Source organism: Schistocerca americana, chromosome 2 (genome assembly GCF_021461395.2).
Source record: "Schistocerca americana isolate TAMUIC-IGC-003095 chromosome 2, iqSchAmer2.1, whole genome shotgun sequence".
Taxonomy (NCBI): domain Eukaryota; kingdom Metazoa; phylum Arthropoda; class Insecta; order Orthoptera; family Acrididae; genus Schistocerca; species Schistocerca americana.
The window spans coordinates 789,667,535-789,695,234 of NC_060120.1; the positions used below are offsets into that span (position 1 = coordinate 789,667,535).

Below are 27,700 nucleotides of genomic sequence, written 5' to 3' on the forward strand. Positions count from 1 at the left end.
TCCCTAATGCCAATGGCCTTGCTGCTATTGAACACTACCTTCCCCAACACCCAATGAATTCCAGACCTACAACCTACTTCCTAGTCACCAAGACCAACTTCTCACTCAAAATTCCTTTGTCTTTGAAGGTATCATCTACAAACATATCCATGGTATGGCAACGGACGCACACATGGCACCATCCTCTGCCAGCCTATTCATGGGCCACCTACAGCAATCCTTTGTAACCACCCAGAATCCCAAACCCCTCACTTGGTTCAGATTCATTGCTGATATCTTCATGACCTGGGTCGATAGTGATAACACCCTATCCACATTCCTCCAGAACCTGAACACCTTCTCCTCCATTTGCTTCACCTGGTCCCCTCAACCCAACAAAGCCACTTTCCTCGATATTTACTTCCACCTCAAAGATGGTTACATCAGTACCTTCATCCCTATAAAACCAACCAATCACGAGCAATACCTCCACTTCGACAGTTGCCACCCATTCCATGCCAAGAAGTCCATTCCATACAGGCTAGCCACCTGCAATTGTCACATTTATGGTGACGAGCAATCCCTCTCGAAATATACCAAGGTTCTCACTGAGGCTTTCACAGACCATAGTTATCCTCCCAATGTTCTACAGGAACAGATCTCTTATGCCTTATCGGTCCAGTCACCCCCCCCCCCCCCCCACTTTCCAAAGTCCCACCATCTGGTCACAGAGGAGTACTCAGTACTACCCAGGACTGGAGCAACTGAGCTACATTCTCTGACAGGGTTTCAACTAACTCTCGTTGTGCCCTGAAATGAAGAACATCCTACACAGTATCCTTCCTACAGTGGTATTCCACTGCCCACCGAACCTGCACAATAGCCTCATCCATTCCTACACAACCTTTGCTCCCAACTCCTTGCCTCGTGGTTCATATCCCTGTAACAGTCCTACATGCAAGACCTGACCTGTACATCTTCCACCACCACCCACTCCCAGTCCAGTCACAAGCATCACCCATCCCGTCAGAGGCAGGGCTACCTGTGAAACCAGTCATGTGATCTACAAGTTATGCTGCAACCACCGTGCTGAGTTCTATGTGAGCGTGACAACCACAAGCAATCTGTCTGCATGGATGGTCACTGACAAACTTTGCAGATTGGCCACCCACTTGCTGATCACATTACCAAACACAACATTCTTCATTTTAATGACTGCTTCACAGCCTGTGCCATCTGGATCCTTCCTACCAACTTTTCTGAAATGCACAATTGTTAACTCTCCCTGCAGTAACCCCTATGTTCTCATAATCTTCCTGGCCTCAACCTTTGTTAGTCATTATCTTTACCCACGTATCCCCTTCCCTGTTCCCACTCCAACTCTCTGTTTCACCACCATATCCACAGTCTTTTTACTTCTATCCTTTTCTGCTGCCCCCCACGCTCCGTCTAATGTCCCAACTGTTAACTGTACCTAGTTGGGGAAGTAAAATCAATCCACAAGAGAGACTGCTTAAAAATCACTCATTTGGCCCATCCTGGAATAATACTGCTCAGGTGTGTGGGCCCCATACGAGATGGGACTAGCAGGGGACATTGAACGTATACAGAGAAGGGCAGCATGAATGGTCACAGGCTTCTTTAATCTGTGCAAAAGCATCACAGATATACTGAAGGAACTGAACTGGCAGACTCTTGAGACAGACGTAAGCTATCCTGAGAAAGTCTATTAACAAAGTTTCAGAAACTGGCTTTAAATGATTACTCTAGGGATATACTACAACCCCTTATGTATCGCTCACACAGGAATCGTGAGGATAAGATTAGAATACTTACTGCATGCACAGAGGCATTCAAAGAATCATTCTTTCTGCACTCCATGTGTGAATGGAATAGGAAGAAATCTGAATAACTGGTACAATAAGAGGTACCCTCCACCATGCACCTCATGGTGATTTGCAGTGTATAGATGCTGGAGGTAGATGTAACTGCCCTACCCTCTCTGCACCTTGTCCCTGTATGCTCTCATAAGCAGCACTTTACTGCCCCACACCCCTGCCCTGCTATCCCTCCCCCTCTTCGTCCCAGCCTCCTCCTTACCTTCGCCACCCATACTGCTTCCCTCATCATGCGTTGCTGCTTGCAGTCTGGTCTTGGCAGCCAGAGACTGTGGTCGCGCGCATGGTTGTGTGTGCGTGTGTGTGTTTTTGTGTTATTCTGATGAAGGGCCTTTTGGCCGAAAGCTTACTTGTTTGGCTGTCTTTTTATTGTGCCTATCTGGAACTCAGAAGCTCCACTATATGATAAGCAGTAATGTATCCTTTTCATAATACTGTCTGTATTCCATCCTGGATTTCCTATTGTCAGATTTTACTGGTTTTGATGTGATACAAGAATCAACAGAATTTTGCCTTATAGAAAATGTTGCTGGTTACAAATCTGATTTTCCAAATTTGTAACCAGCAATATTTTCTTTAAGTCAAAATTCTATTGGTTCTTGCAGTACATCAAAACAGTAAAATCTAAGCTAGTCATTTTTACATCATTATGTAGTTTTGAAACATAAGCACTGTTATTCTTCATTGATGTGGATCCCCTCATTTACATGTGTAAGTGCCATATTCCAAATAATAATAAATTACATGAAAATATTAATTAGTGAATTCATTAATGCTGTAAGTCATTTTGTACAGAAAAATTACTGCAACAAAAGTAATTAGTTGAAAGTCCGAATCTAACAACAGTTAGGGCAATACCCGCAATACAAATTTGTTTGACAAGGAACTTTAATTATTTCAGAAGATAATTAGTTCCTGGTAACTTAAAATATATAACTGGAAAGTTGGAATATTTAGTTTTTGAATGGTGTAAGTCACCTTTCTCAAATATACTGATTAGTTCATACAGTTTCTCATGTTGCAAACTGTTTTACTGATATCAATTAATTATATTTTCAGGTTATGAGTGTTTTAATGAAAAGTAATTACAACACTGCATACAGAATAACCAAAATAATAATCTGAACAATAAATTCAAGTGGCATTAAGTCTAAATGAGGTATTGAATTATCATGTAAGTGTCGTATGCTAGTGGATACATTGAAAATAAGGTAAAAATTAGAGGGAAGAAAGCTGATTATTTATGGGCGTAAAAAATATAACACATGGGAAGAATCTATCTTGCAGTCACTTGCCAGCCAGCTACAGAAACCAAGTCATTCATTTAAGGTGTCAGTAAAACCGCCCGTCCCTTAGAATTTAAGTCTGGATATCTGCATGACCTCTCAACACCATAGGATGTGGAAGTGTGTGGAGGAAGTGTTGTCTTCTGCTTGATGTGATAGTCATGATCTGCCCTTGGACCAGTGGTAAACATCGCAAATTGTAGACAAAACATCAAGACTCCAAGACCAAAACATCACAACTCCAAGGCCACTACTTCCTTTATTACTTAAACTGCATTTCGGCTGTATGCTGCAGGTATCAAACTGATGGAACTCAAAGACAGTTTTCTTCACTTTCTAACCTGTCAGTAATGGCAAAACCTTCCATCCAGAAATATTTCTGTGAAGAGCTCATAGCTGCATCAAGAACACAACAGTTTATGCTTGAGAGTTTCTCCACACTACGGTGGCCACCACCCACCAGCTGCCTGGTGCCAGCCACCATCCAACTATGTAATTGCAGCACAGCACGCAATCTGTTCTCACATTGGAAAGCATTAAATTATTGTTACGTTTCAATTTTACATGCAAAATAACTTTGATAAACCGAGTAACATTGTGCAGTACACAACACACACAGGTTGCTATGAGTGTATTTATCAAGTCTCGCAGTTATTGGTTGCATTTTGCATACCTTAGTCTTATGAAAGTTGTTTAAGTGTTATAAAATAGCATCACAAATAAAAAGGTCTAACATTTATGAAACACTGTTTGCTTTGAATTTAACAGAAGGATTCAGGCAATGGAAGCTGCTCAAATCATTTGTATCGAGTATGGGCAAGTGCTATACAACAACTTATATCTGAAACGGATTTTCTTGTTCAAGAAAGATCATTCTATAAGAATGATTTTCCACATTTAGGAAGTCTCAATAACTGACTTATGTAATGATCTGTGACAACTGAACATTCACGTGACAGCTGCATTCAATAGGTAAGGTTCATAAGTTGGATGTAGGAGGACAGTATGCTTTAATTAAAGGAATAAAAATTAAATGGATGACTACTAAAATGTTTTTACTTGAAAGTCATCAGTTCATTCACTGAGGATTCCTATGTAACACTGTTATTGATGATGAGTTGTGATGTCTTTATGCTAACTTCTTAAGAAGAAATTAATGACAGAGTCCTAACAAAAGACATCTTCTTAAACAACAGGCTGTGTGAATGAGTAATATTTTGCATCTGGTGGCGCAAAATGGGTATCATGCACTGCAATCTCCTCCCCAGGCACGTGTCCATTGCAGCTGGCATTTGTTGCTAACCGCTAAGGCAACTTTCAGTTGTACTATATAAAAAAACGATCACCAAAACTATTTCAAGTGTTACTACTATACAATCACACATTCTGCTGACATCACAAGCAAAACTATTCAGAGGAAGTCATCCCTCACACATTTATACTGCTTATCTTATGCCTTCAGGTGTTTTTACCTCTCACACTCCATATCAGATAACCACCAAGAAAATTCCTTTTCAGAGGAAAATACACTTCAAACCTGGCTTGACATCCTCAACTCCGAACAAGTAGGTTTCCATAGGCACGGAATCGGTAAACTGCCTGAGCATTTCACACAATTTAGATTTGTTGGAGAGAGAGAGAGTGTGTGTGTGTGAGTGTGAGTGTGTGTGTGTGTGTGTGTGTGTGTGTGTGTGTATCAAAAAACTAATGGGAGAATGCAGTTAAATTATGTACTGAACTAATACAAATGAATTACAACTTACCACCATAACCTTCTTACAAAAGCCTAAACCAGCATGAATTATTACAACGTTGCACACTTTGGACTTCAAAATGGTCTGTGGTTACCTGCTCTCCTCTGTCATACTCAAGTAATGTGGAAATTAGACAGTTTAAGTAGCTGCATGAAGAAACCCAGTTAATAAATTATTTAGTGCCACAATTTCATAAATAACATTGTGTATTCACAAAAACCAAAAATTATGTCAGCAGAGACAGAAAAAGGCACTATCAACTGTGAATGGAGAAGCTGCCTTATTGATTTTGGATCTGGCTGTTATAGATCTGTCACAGAATAGGTAAAAAAAGTGGCCTACACTGAGAGCTACTAATGCAGCCTTCACTTTACAGCACAACCCTTTACCTCATAGCTAGCACAGACTTGCCGCACTTGTTTGTCTCTTATTGCCCAGAGCTGTCAAGTACACATAAATTGCAATGTGAAAGACAAGATAAGTTGCAATTTCCAGGTGTAACAACCTCCAAGGACTTTAAACCATAAACTGATAATCTGATATCACATCTTAAGTGATAATCTCTCAGATTATTCAGTGGAAATGACAAGGAAATATCAAGTAACTTTAGCAGGATAATTCTGTGCCATCCAGGAACTAATTCAACTGTCACAGAATTTCCAAACACATTCTCACTGTTGCTGTGTTTCAGTTATTCTACCAGCAGTAAGAATTTGTTTTTCCAGCCAATGTGTTCCTCGAGCAGGCTCAGGACTGACTCCCAGCTCGTGTCTTAAACAAGCATGCACAGAGGGCCAGAATACCAAAAGTACATGTCAATGAGTTTTATTCCTGTTTCTGTATCTAGGTTTAGAGCCCAGAGTGTAGTTAAAAATAATACTCAGCTGCACCAACTGTAAACTTAACATCATAAATCAATGCCTGTCACAATTACTTTCGTTTTTCTATTTTAAAAGAACTGAAAACTGAAGAATTCACTAACGAAACATGATTCACATTTTTGGAGCATCTTCAATGATTATACTGTAAAAATTATGAGTAGTCAACGTGTTTTTTGACCACTACAGACTTAGAATGGTTCAGCAGACTGTGAATAAAAGGGAAATTCAGGAATATAATGATAATAATCGCACATGCACCAACATAGGCAGAGGAAAAAGAAGAAGAACGAGGAGGAGGAATAAAAGGACAGTTCTATGAAGACCTAATGAAAGAACAATTCTACAAAGACCCTGAATGTACATGAAAACCGTGACCTACTGTTAGTTTTGGTAGACTTCAATGCACAGTCGAGCAAACTGAATGTGGAAAGCTACCAGGGAGAAACACTTTACATGAGTAAAGTAATGAGAATGGAGCTGCATTTATGTCAGTTTGGTACTAGCAATAATTTACTCACTGAGTGCTTGTTTTCCACAGAAAAGAATACTTAGCTGGAACATGGAATCAAGTAGTTTACAAAACAGACCATGTGTTAGTGAAAGCAAGATATTCCACGTGTAAGGAGCTGCAAGAATCCAAACTGCGGTTCAAACAACTGTGCTGTAAAAACTATTGTGAGAGAGAAGTAAGCTGTAATATTTAAAACTGGAATGGTAAAATAGCAAATTGGAACACAGAAAAACTGAATTATATCGAAACTGTAAAAACATACCACATAAACAACCTGATAGCTGGTGAAGAAACAATGGTAAATCAAGATAGATAGAACAGAATGCAGAAAGTGGTGAAGAGCCAACAGAAGAAACAACTGGAATAAGAAAAAAGGAAAGGAATGGATGGTTTGATAACTAATATAAACTAGCACAAGACTAAAAATACAGCAAGACTGAGAATGCTACAGAGGGAGACAAGAAGAAATGTAAAGGTTTATAAACAATTAAGGTCTAATGCTGATAGGATATGTAATAAATAGAAAACAGAATGGCTGATACCAAATTTTCAAGATATAGAAGAAGTAAAGGAACAGAATGAAACAAGAATTATTTCACCAGAAGGAATGGCCGACCAAAACTAGATGGCTCAACAATGAACTGGCTGACCATACCAAGATGGAGATACGAGGATGGAAGAGAAAAACAGAGATATGGAAGAAGACTATGGAGGAGGCCAAGGCCCATCAAGGGCTGTAGTGCTGAGAAAGAAGAAGAAGGAGGAGAAGACGAAGAATCTCCATCAGAAGTCCTCTCATTACTTCAGCACTCCATAATGTAAGAAAAAAAAATTGTGGTTCCTCACAGTTGATTATTTGTGACAGTGTGGCACTAAATAATTTATTAACTGGGCTTCCTTGTGCATCTCTTCCAAGTGTCAAATTTCCATGCTGCTTGAGCATGACAGAACACAGGTGAAGTTCAAAATACATAACATCTTACTAATTCATGGCGGTTTAGGCACACTCATGTTACAGGTACTTTTAAGTTTTATTAAAATATACTTAATCAGAAGGTTACAGCGGCAAGTTGTAACTCATTTTATCAGTACTGTGCATATTTTAACAGCACTTTTCCATTATTTTGTTGAAAACAACAGTAAACATACGACAGAAATTAATCATCAACTACATATTCTCCAACATATCTAAACAACATGCAATGCTCATGTAGTTTGCAGATTCCATGCCTATAGAAACCTACTTGTTTGGAGCTGGGGATATCAAGTCAGATTTGAATGCATTCTTGACAGAAAAGGAATTTTCTTAGTGACTCATTGATATGTAGTGTGAAAGGCAAACCCTCAAGGTGTAAGATAAGCAGAGTAATTGTGTGAGGGACGACTTCCTATGAATAGTTTTGTTTGTGAAGTTAGCAGAACACATTATTGTGTAGTAATAACACTTAAAATAGTTTTGTTGGTTCTTTTTCATATACTGTAACTGAAAGGTGTCAGAGTTGTTGGCAAGAAACACAAGCTGTGGTGAGCACACCCTTGATGAGAAGTCTGCAGTGTACAACACTCATTTAGTACCATCTGATACAAAATATTACCTGTTCACACTGCCTACTGCTCGAGGAGATCTCTCTTGTTAGTGCTCCATCATCAATTTCTTCTTAAGAAGTTAACATAAAGACATCACAACTCATCACCATGAACAATGTTGCACAGGAATCCTCAATGAGTGAAATGATGACATTCAAGCAAAAATATATTAATAGGCATTCCTTTAATGTTTGTTGCCTTGAATTAGCGCATGCAGTACTCCAACACCCAACTTCTGGAGCTTGCCTTTTGAATGTAAATGTCACCCCAATGTTAAATGGTAACAGTTCATTACACATATCATTTGTTGAGACTTCTTGAATGTGGAAAATCATTTGCACAGAATGATCTTTCTTCAATCAAAAAAATCCTTTTCTGATGCACAGAAGCCCTCATGTGTTGTATTACTACATGATGTTCATTTGGTTTATCAAAGTTATTTTGCGCAGAAAATGAAACTACAACAACAAACAATTTTATGCTTACCAATGCAAGAGTAGAAATATGTCCAAGACATGCACTGCATACCATGCTACAATCACCTTGCTGGATTGCAGCTGGCTTAAGCCAGTTGGTGGGCAGTGAGCACCTTACAGTGAAGAAAATCTCAAGCATAAACTCTTCTGATCCTGATGCAGCCACAGGCTCTTTCACAGAAATGTTTCTAATAAGTTTTGCTCTTACTGGTGTGTTTGAGAGTGAAGAAAATTATTTTTGGAGCTCCATCAGACCAACACCTTTAGAAGGCAGCAAACTGTGGTTTAAAAAATAAAAGAAGGAGTGGATTTGAACTCTTGGCTTTGTGTCTGCATTGTGTGACATTTACTGTTAGACCACAAGCAGATAAAGCATTGTTACACTTTTAGCAGAAGCAACACTTCCTACAGACATTTCCACAGCCTACAGTGCTACAAGATTGTGCAGATGGCTGGATATAGGGGCAAGTGTTCAATTGGTGCCTTAATTCAATGATACAGACTTGGACTCTGCTTTGGCCACATTTTGTGTCTAAGACTTTACCAATGCACATCTTATAGGTTCAGCCAATAGATAGGTCAGTCATGTTTCAAGCTGGTATTTGTAAGGATGTTGAGCTCTTCTTGTTGCTGTTGAGGGGTAATTTGAGGGATGTGCAGGTTTGGATAGGATCCACCAACCTGTTGTCCAGCCCTACAATTAACATTTCTGAAATGAGCTCATCCTGAAAGACTTTAACCATCCAATGTGGTACACTGTAACAAAGTTAGGCCATTAACTCATAACTAATTGAAAGTGGAGGCACACACAACAGCATGAAATGCAGCCTGACACATAGCAACAATAGTATAGATACTATAGTTTTGCATTTATCGATTTACACATGTTTTATATAACTTGTGGACAACAAGAAAGACTAGTATCACAAGTCTTATATGGAGGAACCTGTGACAGTAAAAGTTTGGCCACAATACTTCATAAATTCCAGTTGAAAGATGCTGGACTGATAGAATTTAGCACAAGTTACAGATCAGTTATACATTTCAGTTTGCAGCAGTATGGGCTATCCTGTATATCATGCATTGAGTTGAATTATTCTTGGATGCTGACTATGAGGACTTGACATCTTTCCATTGTGTTCTGAACTTTAAGTGAAGCTACTTGATTTCAGTAAATCATTGTGGTTTTCCTGAACTTAGTTGAAAATAGGATAGAGCTGAACATTAACTTAGGAGCTGTATGTTGAGTATAGGAACATTACTGGCCTGCTCCACACAATGTAACTTGGAGAAACAGTAACATTTAAAAATGTAAATACAATCTTCTTGAGTATTATTAACTGGTTTTCTGCAAATGGACTTTCAATAGACTTATTTAACATAATACAGTCTGCGAATTGGTATGGCACAAGGCCTGGCCACATCATTACAAACAGCGCCTCAAACAAAAGCTATTATTGGAACAGAATATTGTAAATTATTAGGTGTCTATATTTATATGAGTCTGAATTGAAAGTCTGGTGTTATGGATCATCTAAAAATCTACGCCCTGCAGCTTCTGCATTACGGATAACAGCAGACTTTGGGGATTAAGATGTTAAAAAGTTGACTTATTTTTCTTATTTTCATTCACTTCACTGTATTTGTTGTGCAGATATGTGTAATAAGGTTAACATGTGGTGTCCACTCTGGAACCCTTTTTAGGCAGCTAGTTAAACAGCCGGACGTTCTGACAGCATCCTCGCAGTATATTTACTTCATCATGACATCGGTTGTCGACAACCAATCTCAGTTAAAAATGAACAGTAGCATTCACAAATATAATGCTAGGAGGAGGAATGAATTGCAGCATCCATCCGTAGTGTGGCACAGAAAGGAGTGAAGTATTCACTCATAAAAATCGTTGACCTTTCACCACAATGAGGTGAAACTCTAATAGATAATATCTGCTTGACAACTCCTTCCACTATGTTGTCATGACCAAGGAATAGTGTATCTGTATGTCATATTATAAGGAGAAAAGATTCCAATGAAAGCTTCTCAGTGGCACACTAGTCTGCTCAACTTAGCTCTAGAAGTGCAGGCCTGTGTACTCTGAGAGGCGACAGGTTGGTGGGAAAGATATTTGGAAAAGATAATGTGTTTGGATAAAGGTGTTCATTGCGTTATCACTTGAAGGTCAGCACGTGGTTACAACTCGTCAGAAGGCTGAGAAGGTGAAAAATGAGGCTAACAGGCTTGTCTATTAGAGAGAATGTTCCAGCAGGCCAGAAAGACAATAAAGAGCATCGTGTGCAATCATAACTGAGTGGGAAAGACCCTCAATAAGTGTATAAAAGGGCAGCTATTGGCAGTATCAAATCAGAGAATGTGAGAATATCAATGAAATATTCAAGCAGTAACCAGTCAGTGAAGCAAAGGCAGAAGCCAGCAACACTGGCAGACAGCAGCAGCTACTGAAGAAACAGCAGTACTTCACCCACAGACAGACAGTATTACTCTTGGTGGCACAACTACAACTTACAGACAAATAGCAAGCTTACGAGTGTCTAATTTATGTTCCAATGAGTAGTACTGCACAGTCTGACTTTGTCTCAAATAGCAGTGTTGTGGATCTTATTTGCTAGTCATAACAAGTAGCTGAATAGTACTTGTCTCCTGTGAAGTATGCTAAGGAACCAGTGGTATAATGATTAGGCCAAGTGACCACTGATTTAGTGGTTAGGTCAAGCAGCCGTTGATTCAGTAGATGACAGAACAAGTGGCAACAATTGGACTTGTCTCTGAGTTCGGCACCCAAGGTAGTCCGTTTAATATTGGTTAGAAGCTAGTGGCTCTTGCCCCTCAATAGTGCAAAGCGTATGTGTAATAGGATGGAATCAATGTGAAAGAGGTTCCATGAAAGAGGTTCCAATTGATGTTAGTTGATCTGCTGATCAAACCTTGCATATAAATATGTCTAACGGTTAATAAACTTGTTTACAGAGTTTACATCAACCTGCTACTTTGGCAGATCACCATGCTCACCAAAGATCCTACTCTGCTTCTCAGCACCCACCCTAAACAATGAAAGAGGTTCTATTCCATCTCAATTCCATTACAAAGGTTAGAAGACAGCACAAAAGAACAATATTGTCATCAATGTCCAGAAAGCACCATGCAAACCACACCAACCTGATATTGGTAGCTAGGACCTGTGCCAAGATGTGACAACAAACAAGAGTTCCTGAAAGTATAATACAGAACTACAGACAGGGAAGGTGGGTGGGGGAAGTGAAAGGGAGAGGGGGGATGGGGCGTAAAGCTAAATATAAATCACCAAATGTAAAAAACAATAAAGGTAAGTTAAGATTAATGTAAAAGGCAGTTATGTAAATGGCCAGCTTGTTGCCATATTTTTCACTAACAAAAATGTATTATAACTCTAAAGCAACTGAATCATTACACATCATAGAAAGAGATCACAATAATGATCGAACACACAAATAATTCACTGTTGTTGTTGTTGTTGTGGTCTTCAGTCCTGAGACTGGTTTGATGCAGCTCTCCATGCTACTCTATCCTGTGCAAGCTTTTTCATCTCCCAGTACCTACTGCAACCTACATCCTTCTGAATCTGCTTAGTGTATTCATCTCTTGGTCTCCCTCTACGATTTTTACCCTCCACGCTGCCCTCCAATACTAAATTGGTGACCCTTTAATGCCTCAGAACATGTCCTACCAACCGATCCCTTCTTCTGGTCAAGTTGTGCCACAAACTTCTCTTCTCCCCAATCCTATTCAATACCTCCTCATTAGTTATGTGATCTACCCATCTAATCTTCAGCATTCTTCTGTAGCACCACATTTCGAAAGCTTCTATTCTCTTCTTATCCAAACTATTTATCGTCCATGTTTCACTTCCATACATGGTTACAATCCATACGAATACTTTCAGAAATGACTTCCTGACACTTAAATCAATACTGGATGTTAACAAATTTCTCTTCTTCAGAAACGCTTTCCTTGACATTGCCAGCCTACATTTTATATCCTCTCTACTTCGACCATCATCAGTTATTTTGCTCCCAAAATAGCAAAACTCCTTTACTACTTTAAGTGCCTCATTTTCTAATCTAATTCCCTCAGCATCACCCGACTTAATTAGAATACATTCCATTATCCTTGTTTTGCTTTTGTTGATGTTCATCTTATATCCTCCTTTCAAGACACTGTCCATTCCATTCAACTGCTCTTCCAAGTCCTTTGCTGTCTCTGACAGAATTACAATGTCATCGGCGAACCTCAAAGTTTTTATTTCTTCTCCATGAATTTTAATACCTACTCCAAATTTTTCTTTTGTTTCCTTTACTGCTTGCTCAATATACAGATTGAACAACATCGGGGAGAGGCTACAACCCTGTCTCACTCCCTTCCCAACCACTGCTTCCCTTTCATGTCCCTCGACTCTTATAACTGCCATCTGGTTTCTGTACAACTTGTAAATAGCCTTTCGCTCCCTGTATTTTACCCCTGCCACCTTTAGAATTTGAAAGAGAGTATTCCAGTCAACATTGTCAAAAGCTTTCTCTAAGTCTACAAATGCTAGAAACGTAGGTTTGCCTTTCCTTAATCTTTCTTCTAAGATAAGTCGTAAGGTCAGTATTGCCTCACGTGTTCCAGTGTTTCTACGGAATCCAAACTAATCTTCCCCGAGGTTGGCTTCTACTAGTTTTTCCATTCGTCTGTAAAGAATTCGTGTTAGTATTTTGCAGCTGTGACTTATTAAACTGATAGTTCCGTAATTTTCACATCTGTCAACACCTGCTTTCTTTGGGATTGGAATTATTATATTCTTCTTGAAGTCTGAGGGTATTTCGCCTGTCTCATAGATGTTGCTCACCAGATGATAGAGTTTTGTCAGGACTGGCTCTCCCAAGGCCGTCAGTAGTTGTAATGGGATGTTGTCTACTCCCGGGGCCTTGTTTCGACTCAGGTCTTTCAGTGCTCTGTCAAACTCTTCACGCAGTATCATATCTCCCATTTCATCTTCATCTACATCCTCTTCCATTTCCATAGTACTGTCCTCAAGTACATCGCCCTTGTATAGACCCTCTATATACTCCTTCCACCTTTCTGCTTTCCCTTCTTTGCTTAGAACTGGGTTTCCATCTGAGCTCTTGATATTCATGCAAGTCGTTCTCCTATCTCCAAAAGTCTCTTTAATTTTCCTGTAGGCGGTATCTATCTTACCCCTAGTGAGATAGGCCTCTACATCCTTACATTTGTCCTCTAGCCATCCCAGCTTTGCCATTTTGCACTTCCTGTCGATCTCATTTTTGAGACGTTTGTATTCCTTTTTGCCTGCTTCACTTACTGCATTTTTATATTTTCTCCTTTCATCAATTAAATTCAATATTTCTTCTGTTACCCAAGGATTTCTACTAGCCCTCGTCTTTTTACCTACTTGATCCTCTGCTGCCTTCACTACTTCATCCCTCAAAGCTACCCATTCTTCTTCTACTGTATTTCTTTCCCCCATTCCTGTCAATTGCTCCCTTATGCTCTCCCTGAATCGCTGTACAACCTCTGGTTCTTTTAGTTTATCCAGGTCCCATCTCCTTAAATTCCCACCTTCTTGCAGTTTCTTCAGTTGTAATCTACAGGTCATAACCAATAGATTATGGTCAGAGTCCACATCTGCCCCTGGAAATGTCTTACAATTTAAAACCTGGTTCCTAAATCTCTGTCTTACCATTATATAATCTATCTGATACCTTTTAGTATCTCCAGAGTTCTTCCATGTATACAACTTTCTTTCATGATTCTTAAACCAAGTGTTAGTTACGATTATGTTGTGCTCTGTGCAAAATTCTACCAGGCGGCTTCCTCTTTCATTTCTTAGCCCCAATCCATATTCACCTACTATGTTTCCTTCTCTCCCTTTTCCTACTCTCGAATTCCAGTCACCCATGACTATTAAATTTTCGTCTCCCTTCACAATCTGAATAATTTCTTTTATTTCATCATACATTTCTTCAATTTCTTCGTCATCTGCAAAGCTAGTTGGCATATAAACTTGTACTACTGTAATCGGTGTGGGCTTCGTATCTATCTTGGCCACAATAATGCGTTCACTATGCTGTTTGTAGTAGCTTACCCACATTCCTATTTTCCTATTCATTATTAAACCTACTCCTGCATTACCCCTATTTCATTTTGTGTTTATAACCCTGTAGTCACCTGACCAGTAGTCTTGTTCCTCCTGCCATCGAACTTCACTAATTCCCACTATATCTAACTTCAACCTATCCATTTCCCTTTTTAAATTTTCTAACCTACCTGCCCGATTAAGGGATCTGACATTCCACACTCCGATCCGTAGAATGCCAGTTTTCTTTCTCCTGATTACGACATCCTCTTGAGTAGTCCCCGCCCGGAGATCCGAATGAGGGACTATTTTACCTCCGGAATATTTTACCCAAGAGGACGCCATCATCATGTAATCATACAGTAAAGCTGCATGCCCTCGGGAAAAATTACGGCTGTAGTTTCCCCTTGCTTTCAGCCGTTCGCAGTACCAGCACAGCAAGGCCGTTTTGGTTATTGTTACAAGGCCAGATCAGTCAATCATCCAGACTGTTGCCCTTGCAACTACTGAAAAGGCTGCTGCCCCTCTTCAGGAACCACATGTTTGTCTGGCCTCTCAACAGATACCCCTCCGTTGTGGTTGCACCTACGGTACGGCTATCTGTATCGCTGAGGCACGCAATTCTCCCCACCAACGGCAAGGTCCATGGTTCATGGGGGGGAATAATTCACTAATCCCTTGAAATTCAAAGATCCACAGCTAATTACAGTAACCACACACTGTTCCAGCAGCTTCCTTGAAAGTCACCAAATGGTTGGCCCATCCCAATGTTTGAAACATTATCACTAGTAGTACAGACCAGGTTGTTAATCGCAATAATACTTCACTTTGTACTGTGGCTCTTTTGTACCTCATTATTTGTCTTCAATAAGAAGGGAAGTGTTTTAGTTAGTGCCATGTTGCACAATGAGCATTCGAGCACTGCCGGAACACGACTACTTTTGCTTATCACAATCCATTTTCTTTCTTTCAGTCCACTAAATTCAATGAGCCAATCTCCCAGGGGCCTCTTGATTGTCATTATGGGAAGAGTATAGTGCAGGCAAAAATGATACTTAGGTTAATATGGGACAGTTTATAATTTTCGAGTTGCCTTAAACTTGGGTTATCTGTACAATTCACAGAGCAATTCATTCACTCTATGGTAAGTAACTTGCATAACAAAATATGGCAGATCTTTTAAAAATGATAGCCAATTGTTTTGCAGGTTTCCTTGAGCATGATAACAAATATTTCATGAAGTTCCTGTCTCAGTTTTGTACAATCTGAAATCAGCCTCCTGAAGTTAAGTCTCCTTGACACTTATTTCTTCCATTTAAACCCTACTTTTTCGTTGCAGATTCATCTAAATAAGTCCCTGTTAGTAAAAGTGTACACATAACTGTCCTACTTACCATCAGAAGCCTCATCCACTTCCATAATGGCAGGGACAACTGTCTACTTTTCTAGTAGCGCTTCACTAAAATCACTGTAAATTATGAAACCAATATAAATGCACACAAATACGAATAATAATATTGCAGACACTAATATTTGCACAAAAAGAAAAAAAATAATTTAACTTAATTTATAAGCAACAAGGGTACACTCACTACAACAACATGCAAGAGAGATTTCAGCCAACCTTCCAGCCAAGATGTTGACAATCATCAGGATAAATTCAACATATGGCTAACTTCAGTTCAGAAGAAGCTGCCAGATTTCTTGAAAACTAGTAACCAGAGAATGTTCACATCAAATCTAAAAAAATAATAATAATAATAATAAAAATAAAAATTAGTTCAATGAATATTAAAGAAGTACATAGTAAGAGTCAACAAATGTACGAGAACTGTTCAAAAAGTATCTAACTTTTATTTATAAAATCAATCTTTATTCAGATACAATTGTTTGACACTAGTCAGCTTCAAGCTAGTCCCATTAAGCTTCTACAAGCTCTCCAAATGCTGCTGCCACTGCTACAAGCATTACTGGGAAGCCTCTTTTGGTGTGGCATGGTGCTGCTCCATCAAATTTTGCATGTCTTCCATGTTCTGAAATCTGGTCCCATTCTGTCTTTTCGGTTTAGGGAAAAGTGAGAAATCACTTGGTCTAGTTCAGGAGGACAGGGAGACTGACAAATCACAGCCATGTTGTGTTTGGCCAGAAAAACTCTGAATAATTGAAAACAGAGTGGATGGCTTATCATGCTGAAGGTGACGACTGCCTGCTGCCCTCAAGTCCAACTGATTGCATCTCACTGCTTCACAAAGATGACACAGTACATCCTGCTAGAACTCCTTATTGATGTTAGTACCTTCTGAGGTGTACTTGTGATAGACCACACAACTGGAGTCAAAAAAGACAGTCAACAGAACTTTCATGTTGCTACAGACCAGCCTCGCTTTTTCGGGTCTTGGGGATGGCTGATGCTTCAATTGTAACAAATGGAATTTTGGTTCTGGGTCATTCCAATAAACCCAGGACTCACGACCAGTCATCACTGTGTTAAAAAAGTTGGTATTAGTGTTCAGAGTACCCAGCATGTCCTGTGCTATCTGCAAATGACATTTCTTCTGCTAGGTTGTTAGCAACTTTGACACAAATTTTGCTGAGATCCTCCTGAAGTGCAAATGTTCCATTAAAACACAATGAAAGGGTCCAATATCAATTTTAACCTTGTCTTCAAGTTCTCCGAATGTGATACATCTCTCCTGCACACCACAGTCCTTACGTGAGCAATAACAACTTCATTTGCAGAGGTTCAGGGCCTACCTGAATGTGCTTCACTCTTCACTGATGAGTGGCCATCTTTGAAGCAGTTGCACCATTCCTTTATCCATGTTGTATCAATTGCTTTATGCCCAAACACTTGTCGAATCTTGTGGATTGTCTCAACTTGAGAATCGCCGAATTTAAAACCAAATTTGTCACAATAATGTTGCTCCAGTTTTTCTGTAATTTTGCCCACAACACAAAATCCAGTGACTACTGCTTACACACTTTCACTTGTTAATGATGAGCCAGTAATTGGTTGTTTACACACTCATAAAAAAAAAATCCCTCAGGTATGTACCCTGCTTATGCCTCCAAACATGGAGAAAGCATGCATGCCCCGATACAACTGCTTGTTTTGACAATAAAAATAAGACTGGATACTTTTGAACAGCCCTCGTATTAAAACATACGTGTACACAAGCCAGAGATATGATTTTTCAAGTGTTTTTACAAATAAATAAGATGGTTCCATAAAAACTACAATTTGTGGTATGCGGTAAACTAATGACCTTGCAAACAGTAATGTGTGTAAATATTATATTGAATTGTGACATGTAACCTATTATTGATTGTTGTAATAACTAACTGTAACAGTAAGATTCATATGCATAACATTTGCTTGCCACCATATTGATATGTCCATGCAAAAAATTGTAAATAATTCAATTTTTTTAAAAGAATTACTTCAGCTTTTGGAGCTGTAGATTTATTACAAAAGGTAACTACATAAGGATATAATCTTCCTTTTTTTTTTTTCCTTTGAGTTACTCGCAGACTGTGGGGACACTGCTAAATACAGGGCTATTACAAATGATTGAAGCGATTTCATAAATTCACTGTAGCTCCATTCATTGACATATGGTCACGAAACACTACAGATACGTAGAAAAACTCATAAAGTTTTGTTCGGCTGAAGCCGCACTTCAGGTTTCTGCCGCCAGAGCGCTCAAGAGCGCAGTGAGACAAAATGGCGACAGGAGCCGAGAAAGCGTATGTTGTGCTTGAAATGCACTCACATCAGTCAGTCATAACAGTGCAACGACACTTCAGGACGAAGTTCAACAAAGATCCACCAACTGCTAACTCCATTCAGAGATGGTATGCGCAGTTTAAAGCTTCTGGATGCCTCTGTAAGGGGAAATCAACGGGTCGGCCTGCAGTGAGCGAAGAAACGGTTGAACGCGTGCGGGCAAGTTTCACGCGTAGCCCGCGGAAATCGACGAATAAAGCAAGCAGGGAGCTAAACGTACCACAGCCGACAGTTTGAAAAATCTTACAGAAAAGGCTAAAGCAGAAGCCTTACCATTTACAATTGCTACAAGCCCTGACACCCGATGACAAAGTCAAACGCTTTGAATTTTCAGCGCGGTTGCAACAGCTCATGGAAGAGGAAGCGTTCAGTGCGAAACTTGTTTTCAGTGATGAAGCAACATTTTTTCTTAATGGTGAAGTGAACAGACACAATGTGCGAATCTGGGCGGTAGAGAATCCTCACGCATTCGTGCAGCAAATTCGCAATTCACCAAAAGTTAACGTGTTTTGTGCAATCTCACGGTTTAAAGTTTACGGCCCCTTTTTCTTCTGCGAAAAAAACGTTACAGGACACGTGTATCTGGACATGCTGGAAAATTGGTTCATGCCACAACTGGACACCGACAGTGCCGACTTCATCCTTCAACAGGATGGTGCTCCACCACACTTCCATCATGATGTTCAGCATTTCTTAAACAGGAGATTGGAAAACCAATGGATCGCGTGGTGGAGATCATGATCAGCAATTCATGTCTTGGCCTCCACGCTCTCCCGACTTAACCCCATGCGATTTCTTTCTGTGGGGTTATGTGAAAGATTCAGTGTTTAAACTTCCTCTACCAAGAAACGTGCCAGAAATGCGAGCTCGCATCAACGATGCTTTCGAACTCATTGATGGGGACATGCTGCGCCGAGTGTGGGAGGAACTTGATTATCGGCTTGATGTCTGCCAAATCACTAAAGGGGCACATATCGAACATTTGTGAATGCCTAAAAAAACTTTTTGAGTTTTTGTATGTGTGTGCAAAGCATTGTGAAAATATCTCAAATAATAAAGTTATTGTAGAGCTGTGAAATCGCTTCAATCATTTGTAATAACCCTGTATAGATCTATATTGATGGACTTGGGTTTGGTCAAAATCTCCATGGAAACCAAATTTACTATAAGAAACAACAAATAATCATGGAGATGGTTAGTTATAATTTCCTCTTGTTGATGTTTTTAGTCCAAACACTTAATTCAAGCAACTCTCAGTATTAGTCTATTCTGTAAAAGTTTTGCCACCTCTAATACCACAATCAACATCCCACTTTACCTCTTATCTGTAATCATGCCAAACCAAAAAACAAATGTTTTCAAAAAAATAGTTTAACACTTAAAATTTATATTCAGTGTCAACAAATTTCCACTTTTCAAAAACACCTGTCTTTCTATTACCAGTCTGCATTTTATACTCTGTTTACTTCTGATATTAACAGTTTCTTGCTGCCCAAATATAAATTATTTTAATACCTTATTTCCTAACCTAATTCCCCTAGCACCATCTAATTTAATTCAACTACACTTTGTTACTTTTGGTTTTAGTTTTGCTGTTTTTTTTTTTCTTATAACCTCATTTCAAGACACTATCAATTGCATTCAATTGTTCTTCCAAGTTCTTTGCTGCTTACAACAGAATTACAATGTCATAAGCAAATCTTAAGGCTCCTAATCACACACCAAATGACCAGTTGAGAAACTGGACTTTCTTATTTATTCTCCTTGAACTTTAATTCCAGTCACAATTTTGATTTACCGCTTGTTCTATGTCCAGATCGAATAATATGGGGGATAAACTGCAACACTGTCTCATTCCCTGTTAAACTGCTGTTTCTCTTCCATGTCGTTTGACTCATATAACTGCAGTCTGGTTTCTGTGCAAGTTGTAGATAGCGTGATAACTTCAGAATTTCAAAGAGCTACTTCAGTCAACATTTACAAAAGGTTTTTCTAAACCAGGAAATGATATCCATGTGGGTTTGCTTTTCTTCAACCTATGTTTAAGATAAATCATAACGCCAGTATTGCTTACAATTTAATGAATGTTTTTATTCACAATTTGTCAGTGGAAATTTATGAAATCAAAAAGCTCTTCTTCAGGGAAAATAAGATCAAAAAGTCAAATTCAGTCAAAATAAGGAATAATACGATCACCAACAGCTTGAATCTGACAGTGGCAATGTGTGCTGTTAATAAGTGTATGTATGGAGCCCACTGTCTCCAGAGAGCATTCTTAATCTCTTATACACTTCATAAACAGAGAGAAAGGCCATGCAGTCATTGATTGAGAGCTACACATAAGATCTAGAGAGGATCAATTCCTGGAAACTTCCTTGACTGTTCTGCTGAATATACTGAGTTATTCCAAGTTTTGACCAAATATATTTGTGGAAGGTATTATCATCTCAGAAGTCAAGCAACATTGGACGAACCTCCCCAAAGAGTGTAAAAATTACAAGACTTGATGATTATCACTGAGCAATTCTTCTATGCCTAAGTATCAACTAAAGATTAATTCAACCAAATATTTTTAACATACTGGGACAGAATGTACCCCAAGAGATAAATATAATTGCTACGTAACTTGCATAGAGACAACAAATCAAAAAAACGTGCAATACTGAAACACCCAGAGCAGGCAATATTAATTGGAGACAACTTTAACCTACCAAGTATAAACTGGGATGTGTATGGACTAACTGTAGGTGGTATTGACAGACAGTCTTCTGAAGTAGTTTTGTACACATTTCCTGTAAACTATGTTTAGCAGCTAGTTCAACAGAGCACATGCAAAGGAAATATTTCAGACCTTGTAGTAAAAACAGGCTTGGCCTTAACAAGAGCCTCAATACAGATGGAAATTAGCGATCACGATATCATAGTAACAACGGTTACTAAAGTTAGCAAACCCATCCGGAAGGCTAGGGAAGTATTTTTCCTAAAAGAACAGATAAGCAGTTGTCAGCATCCCACTTAGACAATGAACGGACATCATTTAGTTCCAGTACAACAGACAAGGAGGCATTATGGGCAAAGTTAAAAACTGATAGTAAATCACACTCTGGAGTAGTATCTGCAAAGTATGTGGATTAAGTATGGAAAAGACCCATCATGTTAAAGCAAAAAAATTTGAAATATGCTGAGGAAGCAGAGACTTGTTCCACTCTCATTTCAAAAAAGAACGTGTCAATGTCGACAGGCAAAAGTCAGTAAAAATTTGTGCAACTGTAGAAAGATCAATGTGCAAAGCATATAAAAATTTACAGTGTCATACCACAAACAGTTTTACCGAGAACTCGAGAAAATTATGGTTCTACATAAAAGCACTAAGCAGCTCGAAGGCTTCTACCCAGTCACTTGCTTACCAGTATTGTGTAGCAACAGAAGCAGCAAAAGGAAAGCTGAAGTTTTAAAGTACATATTTAAGAAATCATTCACACAGGAGGAGCACACAAACATACCTTATTTGAACATCGCACAAGCTCCCATACGGAGAATGTAGTAATAGACAGCCCTGGCATGAAGAAGCAACTGAAAGAGTTGAAAACAAATGAGTCACCAAGTCTTGAAGGAATTCGAATTCAGTTTTACAAAGAGTACTCTACGGCATTGCCTCTCACTTAGCTTGCATTTATTAGCAATTTCTCACCCTGCTCAAAGTCCCAACAGACTGGAAAGTTATACGAAGGGTAAAAGAACAGACCCACAAAATTACAGGCCAACATCTTTAACATTGGTTTCCCACAGAAATTTTGAACATATTCTGAGTCCAAATAGAATAAATTGCCTTGAGATGGAAAAGCTTCTGTCCACAAATCAGGATGGATTTAGCATCACTTGTGCGAAACTCAGTTTGCCTTTTTATCACGATATCCTGTAAACCATGGATGAAAGGCAACACGGAGATTCCATATTTCTTGATTTTCGAAAAGCGTTTGAAGTGATACCCAACTGCAGACTGTTAACAAACATTCAAGCGTACGGAATAGGTTCACAGATATGCAAGTGGTTCAAAGACTTCTTGTGTAATAGAACCCAGTTTGTTGTCCTCTATGTCATCAATGTCAGGCCGAAACTGGTAGCATATAAGAAGTTCATAAAATAAATTTCTACTATACATACAGCTGTTGGTAAATTATTGCATCAAGAAAATCTATGGCAAGTGTTCATCAGAAGCAAGGATACAATCAGAAGTGCTCCTGGTACATGGGATTGAACCGCTCTTTATTCTCCATGTACATAAATGATCTGAGGGATACAGTGAGCAGCAATCTGTGGCTGTTTGCTGATGATGGTGTGGTATATGGGAAGGTGCCAGAGCTGGGTGACTTTAAGAGGATACAAGATGTCTTAGACAAAATTTCTAGTTGGTGTGACATATGGCAGCTTGCTCTGAATGTACAACAATGTAAGATAATGCAGATGGGTGCAGAAAAAAGTCTCATAATGTTAGAATATAGTGTTAGTATTGTGCCGCTTGACACAGTCCAGCCAATTAAATGTCCATGCATAACATATAAAAGCAATCTGAAATGGAATAAGCATGTGAGTACGGTAGCAGGAACATGAATTGTTGACTTCTATTTGTTGGGGAAGTTTAGCAAAGTGTATTTTATCCATAAAGGAGACAGGGTATAGAACACTACTGCAACCCATTCTCGAGTACTGCTTGAGTGTTTGGAATCACCATCAGGTCATATTACAGGAAGACAATGAATCAACTCAGAGGTGGGCAATTGATTTGTTACCAGTAGGTTTTATCAAAATGCTAGTATTACGGAGGTGCTCCAGAAACTCAAATGGGAGTCCCTGACAGGAAGACGATGTTCTTTTCGAGAAACACTAGTGAGAAAATTTATGGTTCTACTGCCACCAATATACATTTCGCATAAGGATTCCAAAGATCAGATAACTTGGGGCTCATATGAAGGCATATAGATTGTCTTTTTTCCTTCATTCTATTATCTTTGTGAACTCAAACCTACAAGCTCTTAGAAATTAATGACAGTGAGATCATCTTTTACAATTCAGTGCCATTACGGCTAAATTTGTAAAGAAACTTACAAATTAAGAACTAAATTTCACACTGTCTGCAGAAACATGATATCTGTCTGTGATGATCTGTTCTAAATGTCAGTGATTATAAGACTATACTTAGGACTAAAAATAATGGACAGGTTCTATTGTTATACAATGAAACCTAACAATCCATCTTTTGTCAACAATCGCAGATTTTCCCTTCATTTAACTATGCACAGCATGAATCTAGAGTTTATAATTACAAGTGATTGCATAGTGCACCTGTGCTCAAAAGTCTGTGTCCGCCCATAGATGCAGTACACAGCCATACAGGCAGTGGGTATCACACTGCAAAGGTAGTTTCCACAGTGGTGCCACAAAGTTAGGTCGGATGAGATACATGGTGTACATAACAGACTATATTATGCTTTTGCCATGCGTTATTCAAATGGTCCTATCCATCCGCCATACCTATGGTATGATGCAATGGTACACACACAATGGGACTACATGCTGCTTCCATATGACATCAGGCAAATAAATCATAAATAAATATTCATCTGTCAACTACACATTTAAGATGGTTCAAATGGCTCTTAGCACTATGGGACTTAACATCTGAGGTCATCAGTCCCCTAGACTTGAACTGCTTAAACTTAACTAACGTAAGAACATCACACACATCCATGCCGAGGCAGGATTCGAACCTGCGACCATAGCAGCTGCACGGTTCCGGACTGAAGCGCCTAGAACCGCTCGGCCACAGCGGTCGGCTGCGCAGTTAAGAGGACACACAGTTTCACTCAGTCAGTGCCTCCAGTCTCAAAGTGTGGCAGTATATGCACACGTGTATCAACAGACAGCGCCAAGACTTACATGCTGTCACTGCCAGCAGAGCGAGATTGGACATGCTGGATTCAGGAGTAGATGAGTGCTCATAGTTAGTGAACTTGGCAAACTTTTTACACCTCATAATCTTACTGAAGTTATTTATCTGTAGTTTTCAGTAAATTATTGTTAATTGTATCTTAATGTGTGCTACCTTAAATTACTGTTAATACTGAGTTTTCTCTGTGATGAAGCTATTTAGTTGCTACAAGTTGCCACTTCAGTATAGCATCTACTTTCTGTGGTATGATGTAAACTGATTATATGTGATATCTTTACTGCTATAAGACACCAGAAAGTATGACTCAAAAGGAAACAAAATTTTAGAATGGTTGACTCTCTCCAAATTCTATTAAAAAGGAATTATTTGTAGATTGCAACAAACCTGCTCAAGGACAATTATTCCAAGAGACTTATAAAGGAAAATATTTGCAACAGCTGCCATACTAAAAGGGCACAATCAAGACCCATTCAGTGAACAACTGCTTCAAATATGTGACAAACTCTGAAGCAGCAGTAGATAAAATTAATGAAGAAGCTCATGGAACATGGAACAGCCAAACCAACTTTCTCTACCAAAGCACACAAAAAATTCCTCGCAAGGTAATTTATTTAAGAAGGGAAGCATAGGACAAAAGACGGAAAAATTTCTACTCATGTAGGTCAGTTGGTAAAAGTCTTCTCGTTCTGTACTACTGATCAGTTTCAACTAGAGGTCATTGACAAGTGCAGACACACACTTAAATATACATTTAAAAGTACAGTTCTAATGTAACATAACATTTCAAACGTTCATCCACAGATGGGTGTGATAGAGACACGAATACAGTAGCTATTTACATGGGCTATAATGCAGCATACAAACCTGCGAATCACTGTATTTTATTTAAAAAAAAAAAAAAACCTACAGCATTACAAAAGAAAACTATCCTTAGATGACTAACAACAAATCTGTTTTGGAACCAAAGAGTCAGTATGGGATCCCAAAGGCACATTCGTTCAATATGTAGACAAAAGATCACCTTTTATATGAAAGGATTAAAGGTTTTACCTATGCCAATAACTGTGTTGCCCAAAACAAAACAAAAAAACTGAGACTGTAACGGAGGGCTGTCAACAGTTCAGAAACAATATCAAAGCAAGGAGCTCGAATTAAACCCGCTGAAAACCCGAACATATGTTTCATAATGAAGGAACAACACTAGAGCAATGCTCAACTCCAAAATGTATAAGGGTTACATTGAAGTGCACCTTGTTTGTGAAGAAGCCCTGTGTGAACTCCAAGCCGAATGTAAAAAAAAAAAAAAAAAAAAAAAAAAAAAAAAAAAAAAAAAAAAAAAAAAAAAAAAAAAAAAAAATATTGAGTGGAAAGGGATCGGACTAACTCGGAAAGCGCAAACAAAGCGTGCAACTTTTGCACTTACTTTGGGCTATGCTACAGCTGACAAAGCATGTCATGTACAGCACAGGACAATCAATGAGACATGCAACATTACAGATTGTCTATGGTCTGCTCTTGCCATTCTGATGTCGCAAGCAAAAAGAATAATCTTTAAAAATGGGGTTTCAGTTTGGAGACTGTCTTGAGAATAGGGGCCAAGTTTCACATAGTTGCTTCTGTGAGTACTTGTGCACCATAAAATTCTTAACAAAAGATGCCATTTGTGCTCTTGTTGTATTCATGTTGTGGCCTGAAACTGTCAAACATTTTTACTCTTTTTCTTTTTTTCTACATCTATGTTCTATGTTGTTTGCTTCTGACATGAATAAAAATATTTCAGAGAATATTTTCTCTACAACCCCCCCCCCCCCCCCCCCCCCATGTAGATTGTCTGACATTGTCTGACATGGTGAGGCTGGCTGTCAGCCCAATATCTTGAACCAGTTTTCCTGGAGACAAACAGAAACTTCCATATATTCTTAAAGCCAGATGCCACACGCACGCACACACAAACACGCCACTATTTAATACAAGGTAGAAGGGTATACAATGATGGATTTCTCTGGGTCTGTTCATAACACTCTCATTGGGTTTCAAATAAGTTACTACATCCAATCCCATATGACTCAGGTCCTACACAACAAATTTAACGTACCTGAAATTCGCACTAAAACAGAGAAACTGTAATACCATGAAGACTGAGATATTAGTAAACATAGCTTGCCACCATATTTAACACATGGGATTCTTTAACAAAATTTCACTTTTCAAGACAGCCTTATACATAAAATTCACACAAATGTGCCATTATTTTGTTTACTAGAAAAACATTATGTAACTATTAATATTTTTGCACAAACTGGTGCTTGAATAATTTGTGGTAAAAACAGGTATCAATATCCAGAGTGAATTTTCACTCTGCTGTGGAGTGCTTTTTGATTTAAAGTTTCTGAAAGTTACTTATCTATTTCCAAAGAGTTGTGTTCCATCACTCTTTTTAACAGACTGTTTTTGGGCCAACTAGAAGGGCTAAAATTCACAAGAAGTGGAATGCAAATGAAACTAATATTAGGGGCAACACTTTTCACTTTCTGTTTCAATACATACATGGCACAAAATTAATGTGGTATGGTCATGTTCATTCTGTTGATACCAAAATTTCAATTTTGGACGCCGCCATATATCATCTGACGATTTCCCTCCAGCTAGTACCACATAGCTATACATCATGTATGTATTAAAAGTTGAGATTTGGCTGCTTCAATAAAGTACGAGACAGACCAAACACGGCAAGATTCAACTTTTGAAATTTAATGATTTCTGACTAAATCGCGACTACTAAGATCAAGGAACTTTCCACTACCAAAATGCGATTCAAATATTACTTTCCCATTACAACGGTCATTACGTTCAGCATTGCAATATTATATGTTTCTGTCCTCAATAATGAGTTTGCACTATAACTGAGGATAAAAGGGAGTCGGGATGATTGTCTTGAAATATTTCAATGCTTTTTTTTTTACCCTTACTACGAAAAAAAGGCATAATATAGAATTGTACAGTCTCCCAAGTAATCGTTACCTCGCTATGTAGGAACGACGACTCCCTCATTAATCTAATGCATCATGTTCAAATCTGTAGCATGTCCAACCAGGCTCTAGGCCGGTCTGACAATATTTCTGAAATTTGTATCTATGCTGATTGTAAACAAGCTACATTAAAAAAAAATTAAATATCACTTTCTTGCTGCCAGTTTATTTACTGATATTAGGCTGAAACCATAATATATATATATATATATATATATATATATATATGCCCATTTCCGATTCATAATTCTGATCTCACATAAAGTGTGAAAGATCTTAATTCATACTACAATAGCGGACACAGACAAACGACACACGTGCTGCATATATACATCAACATAACATATCAACAATCCAAAGATAACTCCTGATACTGTGTACTAAGCAGTTAGTTGGAAAAAGAGATGCATTATTTACAACAAACTTTCCTCC

At 38.7% G+C, this 27,700-nt stretch overlaps 1 protein-coding gene across 3 annotated transcripts in view; it reads right to left on the reverse strand.

Annotated features, from left to right (window-relative positions):
• The window catches only part of LOC124595248 (tRNA (adenine(58)-N(1))-methyltransferase non-catalytic subunit TRM6), a 42,846-nt gene extending 15,378 nt beyond the window's left edge, over nt 1–27,468 (reverse strand). The window contains exons 1-3 of one of the 3 annotated variants that reach the window (XM_047133912.1): nt 27,261–27,468; nt 16,127–16,242; nt 15,897–15,970 (exon numbers count right to left, since the gene is read on the reverse strand). In XM_047133912.1, the coding sequence (XP_046989868.1) occupies nt 15,897–15,921 (25 nt within the window). In that variant the 5' untranslated portion in view covers nt 15,922–15,970; nt 16,127–16,242; nt 27,261–27,468. Of the gene's footprint in view, nt 1–15,896; nt 15,971–16,094; nt 16,243–27,260 lie in introns of all 3 variants that reach the window. The other 2 variants (XM_047133911.1, XM_047133910.1) reach the window with 2 other exon arrangements.
• Between the last annotated feature and the right edge of the window lie 232 nt (nt 27,469–27,700).